Source organism: Oryzias melastigma, linkage group LG6, assembly GCF_002922805.2.
Source record: "Oryzias melastigma strain HK-1 linkage group LG6, ASM292280v2, whole genome shotgun sequence".
Taxonomy (NCBI): Eukaryota; Metazoa; Chordata; class Actinopteri; order Beloniformes; family Adrianichthyidae; genus Oryzias; species Oryzias melastigma.
This window is the reverse complement of record NC_050517.1, coordinates 28,409,111-28,414,820: the sequence shown is the minus strand read 5'-3', so window position 1 is coordinate 28,414,820 and position 5,710 is coordinate 28,409,111. Positions and strand designations below refer to the sequence as shown.

The window sequence follows — 5,710 nt, the reverse complement described above, 5'->3', positions numbered from 1 at the left end:
GCGCAGCCTTCTCAATAGTTTGCTAAAAAGGCTCACAGTGAGCAGCAGCAGAAATCAAACCCACTAACTCTTCATGAATCCTTGGAGACTTTTTTCTTTTTTTTATGCACAAACATCTGATGTTCAGCTGAACTTCTGGTTTTCCTAACTCTATGGAGAGGAGAGCAGGAGGAGGAACACTGACTCGCTTAAAGAAAATTTTGGCGCAACACTTTCTTGTTTTTGGGTGTAGAGTGTTTGGCGCGCGCACATCTGTACACAGTTACGCACAAATGTATCCTTGAAAAAGTGGATTTTTTTATTCTTCTTGAATTCAGTTTCCTTAAAAAAACTGGGCCTTCCGAATCTCAGCAGCACCGAACGGGACTGATTTATATTGATTCAAGCTGAACTTTTCAGGTGTTTCAGCCCGGCTGTGTCTCAGGTCTGTGCGTCTGAGCGCGCGCCAGGCGGCGACAGGAGGAGCTGAGCTGAAGGAGGTCCGTGTTTTGGAGCAGGAGGAGGAGCTCCGCGCTCCTGCTTGTCTGGGTCTTCAGTGTGTCCGCGGGTTCTGGAGAGGAGACCCGCGACAGCCACGCCAAGCGCGCGCGCTCAAACACCTGCGATGTTTTTCCATCCTCCCGGAGACTCGCGCTCCAGGTGAACTGACCCGCGCGTAAAGGCCGGCTCCGCGCGCCGCCCGCCATGGCTTATCCTCAGGGGTTCCTGTTCCAGCCGCCAGCCTCCTTGGCTCTGCCCGCGTGCCCGGCCCTCAGCCCGGGGCTCGTGCTCGGACGGAGGACGGAGCAGCTCAGCCGCTCCTCCTCGGGCTCCGCTTTCGCTCCGTACCCCGGCTCCGCGGCGCCTTCCGACTTCAGCCCGCAGCTCCAGTACGGAGTGGAGCAGCGGGCTGCCGCCAGTCTCAGCCCGTTTCTGGTGAGTGTTTGGGAGCCCTGTTCTGGTTCTGGTTGTGGTTTGAGTGTAAATGGATCCGTTTTAGTGCGTAAAGGGGAGAGGAAACTGCTGTGCGCAAAACAGAAACTGTTTAGAATCAGTGAACTTGAACATTTACAAATTATTATGGTTATTATCATAAAACAATATTACCACAGTATTTATTTTTTCTGTTATTTTTTCAGTAAATATTTCTGTCTTTGCAGAGACTCTCCTCCACATCTGGGGGGTCAGATGGAGCTTAAACCCTGCAGCATCTGTGGCTCTGAGTCTAATTAGAAGTTGTTTGTGTGATTCTTTGCTCAGATTAATAATCTGCTCTCTGCAGGCAAACAGCCAAGAAGAACATCAGTCTGAACGCAGAACCACAGCTTCCACAGTGACCCTGTGCTTTCCTGTTCCAGAGTCCGACCTTTGACCCCTCTGCAGCCGGATCATTGGACTTCCATCCCTTTGGACCCCTGGGTGCCTTTCCGTACGGAGACTCTGCCTACAGGAAAAACGCCACTCGGGACGCCACGGCCACGCTGAAGGCATGGCTGAACGAGCACCGAAAGAACCCCTACCCCACCAAGGGGGAGAAGATCATGCTGGCCATCATCACCAAGATGACGCTGACGCAGGTGTCCACCTGGTTCGCCAACGCCCGCCGCAGGCTGAAGAAGGAGAACAAGATGACCTGGACGCCCCGCAACAGGAGCGAGGACGAGGAGGACGAGGAGAACTTGGAGCTGGAGCTCCATGGTGAGGAAGAGGAGAAGATTAAGATGAGTGAAGAGGAAACGGAGCACAGCAGGAACTCAGGTGAGTGTGTGTTTTGGGGGACCAGATGCAGCGCCCCATGAATGGATCATTTATTTTTATTGCAAGAGAGATGAAGAGTTGTGTTCAAGTTCTCCAGGACTGCAGGACGCTCTAAAGCTGAGATTCAAAAAGCAAGAAAGTGGAGCTGCAGATCTAATCTGGCTTCATCAGCAGAATCAAACATCAAACTGCGAAAAGATTTTTGGTTCTGAATGGATCCAATACAGCAGCAAATTCAGTTGACATGATGAGGAACATTTTGAGTCAGCTTCAGAGGAACAGACAGAACCACTTCTTTGACGAGGATGAGACTTTGAGTCCAAGTTTTCTGAAGACCTGTTGAGAACCTGACACCATCAAGCGGCCTCAAGAACCTCTGCTCAGGTTTTGCTTGGACCAGAACCAGCTGTGATAGCAAACTAAAAACCTTTACAGTGATCACAAGCAAGCAAACCTGAGAGCAGGAACTCATTTGGAGCAGACAGGTGTTGCTGCTTCTAGATGTTTGTGTTCAGCTCTATCTCTCTTCCTGTTTAAGTTTTAGTGGATGAAGAAACAAAAAATAACATAAATTTTATAGGGGTGTGTATCTTTCCCTCACATGATTCAATATGCACCTCGATACATTAACCAATGAATCGATACATTCAACTAACTTTTTGGCAATACGATGCAGTTTCTAGTCTTTTACGAAAAATGCTAACATTTTTATATTTCTTATTCTTATAGAATTTAAAGATATAAATAATAATGCATGGCATTTGATTGAGAAATTTATTCAGATATTGACATGGAAGAAGCAATTAGATCGCATGTACATAAAAAGAAAAGACGATTAAAAAAAGCAGAAAGAGAAACTGTAGCTTGATAGAAATCAATTATTTACGTCTTAATTGATTTTATACCATTTAACCAACATTATCTTGTTTATGGTTTTCAATCGATACTGCAGTTGCTCAATCAATTTTCGATACATATCTATTTTTTACATCCCTAACGATACTGCAGTTACTCCCACTGCCCGATTGATTTTTCAACACCCATCAAATATTTTTTACATCCCTATTTTTTAAGTGAACAAGACTTCACACATATCAACATATATCATTGTTTATCTTTTAGTGGTCAAATGACCAGCAGCTTCGTTCATTTTTGGTTGATTTTATATAAAAGATTTTTTTGTTTTATGAAAGAAAAAAATGTAATCAATCCGAAATCATAAAATGTGATTTGTTCTGAGTCGCTCTGGCTGGTTCTGTTCTGACCCGTTCTCTCCTCTTTGCAGTCCCTCGGCGCCGCTCTGCCCCCGGTTCCTGCCGGTCGATGTTCCAGGATGGCGCCGACTCCGAGCCGGATTGTGTTGTGGACTCTGGGAACCGGGACCTGGACCCCTCCTCTGTTTCTGAAGCCCCCCTTCCAGACTCGGAGAGCATGCTGATGTTGAACTCGCCTTCAAAGGAGCAGGTGGAGTCCTGCGGCGCCACCCAAGGCTCAGACTGCCCTCCCAAACCCAAACTGTGGTCGCTGGCTGAGATCGCCATGTCTCCAGACAGGAGGAGAGACTCTTTTCAAGTCGGGGGCGTGGGACGGACTCTGTTCTCCTATAGTCCTGGTTTACCTCGAAACATTTACTACACCCACCGCTTCGTTCCCGGGTTCTCCCCCCATGTGCCCAGCAGCCCCCACCCTCCGTTAACTGGACCGCAGCAGCGGATGCTGCCGAGGAGGGGGGCCGCTGTTCAGGACTGCAAACCGAGCAGCCTCAACCAGCTGGAGCAGAGCAAGATCCAGAGAAGCACCACGAACGTGTGAGTCGGCCCCGCGAGTCCAAAACTCATCTGGACTTACCCGAATCTGCAGGTTCTGATTCATGGAGGTCCTAGAGAAGCTCTGATGATCTCGGCATCACTGAAGAGGTTTCTGGACCGGAGTCTGTCAGCAGCCAGGCGGATGGCCCGACCAGGTCCTCTGGAGGAGGCATCTTGACCCACCAAATCAGAACTCAGTCACTGCTCTGTTCTGACCCGTTCCGTTGGGTTCTGAGATGCTTGATTTTCACCTAAATGCTGTGTTGATTCACTTTTGTCATTTTTAGGTCAAATCTGTTTTTTTGTTTGTTTGTTTGTTTTAAGATTAATTAGATCAACTATGAACTTTTTTTTTAACTTTTTCAAGTTCAGGTTGAAATACTGAAGATCCAATCAAGTCATCAGAACTTCAGAATGTTTGTAGAAACTCTCAGGATTTAGGGTGTGAAGCCGAGAACTTCAGTAGAACCTGAAAATCAAAAACAGACAAATTGAAGTAGACATTAAAATTCATGATAAAACTTGTCGTTTTCTAGGACATAGTTTCTGCAGAGCATCAGGGGAACATTAGAAATTGGTTTCTAAATTATAGGCAGGACAGTTGGCACAGAGCAACCCCACCCCCTCTTCCCGCTGCAGACTGGGGCAGGGACCTTGTGGCCCACCCAACTTATTTTCTAGTTATAAACAAACAATTTTTTTCGTCTGCACCTGATTCCCAATGATTTGAATAAATAAATACTCAAAAATGCCACTTTTAGCTTAATTATATATATATTCAGGTCCTCCATCATCAGAAAAATTCCACAGGAACATGTTAAAAACACAATTTTCATTCAATTGGGTCTTTAAATAACTTTGATACAGCTGAAGTTCCCTTAAACCCTCCTGGAAAACTACAGTCTTCCGTGGATTTCTGCCCGTCTGTGGATTTCTCGTGGAGCCGAATATTTGCAGCAAATTTTCCACATGGGATTATTTAAGATTGAAAAAAAGATGTTTATTTGGAAAACAGCATCTGTCATTGCAGACTGGGTCAGAACAGACCAGGTCAGAACAAAGACTTTAAGTAGGGGCTGAAGCCCCGCCCCCAATGAGGACTAACTCTGCAGGTTTGACATCAGAGTTTACATTTTAGTTCAAATGTTTAAATTCTGTTTTGTAATTTTGCTGAAACAAATAATTTATTTATGAACATTTGTTATTTATTGTCCATCCATCGTGTTAAAAGCTAACTAGTGAAGAACTAAAGCTTTATGTGTTTTAGCCGAATGGATCAAAACAAGAACAACAGAGTTAAAAAGCTGTTAGTGAACTAAATCATACGGAGGACAAACAATGACACCATAAAAATGAAAAAAACAAACAAATACACACTCCAAAAAATATAGGAAAAATAAATGTAAAAACATCCTATTATTGAATAAAACCCAGTTTTAAACCTTTGATAACAAAATAAACAATTATAGATTTAAAATTAGGCCTGTGTTTGAATGTTTTCCTGAAAGTATGAATGTCCATTAATCTATGTGTTAATCAGATATTTGGACATTTTTATATTTAATCATTTTTTGAAGTCTTGTTTTGTCCTCCAAAAATCTGCCCTCAAATATCCTAAAAATATTAAACACGTTTGTACTGAAGACCTGAGTTCTGTCATAATTGAGCATTTATGAAAATAGCAGCAACATGTCAACAATGAAGGCTGCTAAAAAAAAACTACAACTATAAAGGTCCGAGTGGAGAACCATGAGGAACTCCTCTCTAAACAAAGTATTGCATTCTCACCTGTTTAACGTGCAATCCTGGAAGGATTCTGCAGACTTTCATGATGTAAAAAAATGTTTTTTTTAATTCTGAAAGAGAGCAGAATGAAGAAGTGTCTCATCAGTGGTTCAAGAGAAGCTTGGTCTATGAATTCCCAGTTTTTGTTTTTCCAGGAAACATTAAATGCTCACCTTTTTATTAAACAATATCACTCGATGCTGAGAAAATGATTGTTTTGTTCTTGTAAATTAAATTCATTGAGGTCTTCTGTACATTTACGTTCAAATCTGAAAGTTGTGTCTCTGAATTCTTCATTTTACAAAGATTTTACTCTTCAGAGTTCTAAAAAATAAAACACAAATAAGAAATGAAACAATTTCCTCCCCAGTGAGAGATAT

At 43.5% G+C, this 5,710-nt stretch overlaps 1 protein-coding gene across 1 annotated transcript; it reads left to right on the top strand.

The window, feature by feature from the left end:
• Positions 1-414: 414 nt before the first annotated feature.
• Positions 415-5,188, top strand: LOC112151889 (iroquois-class homeodomain protein irx-5). Its single transcript, XM_024281013.2, has 3 exons — positions 415-915; positions 1,338-1,737; positions 3,023-5,188. The coding sequence occupies exons 1-3, from the start codon at positions 685-687 to the stop codon at positions 3,547-3,549; spliced, it is 1,158 nt and encodes a 385-aa protein (XP_024136781.1). The 5' UTR covers positions 415-684; the 3' UTR covers positions 3,550-5,188.
• The last annotated feature ends 522 nt before the right edge of the window (positions 5,189-5,710 follow it).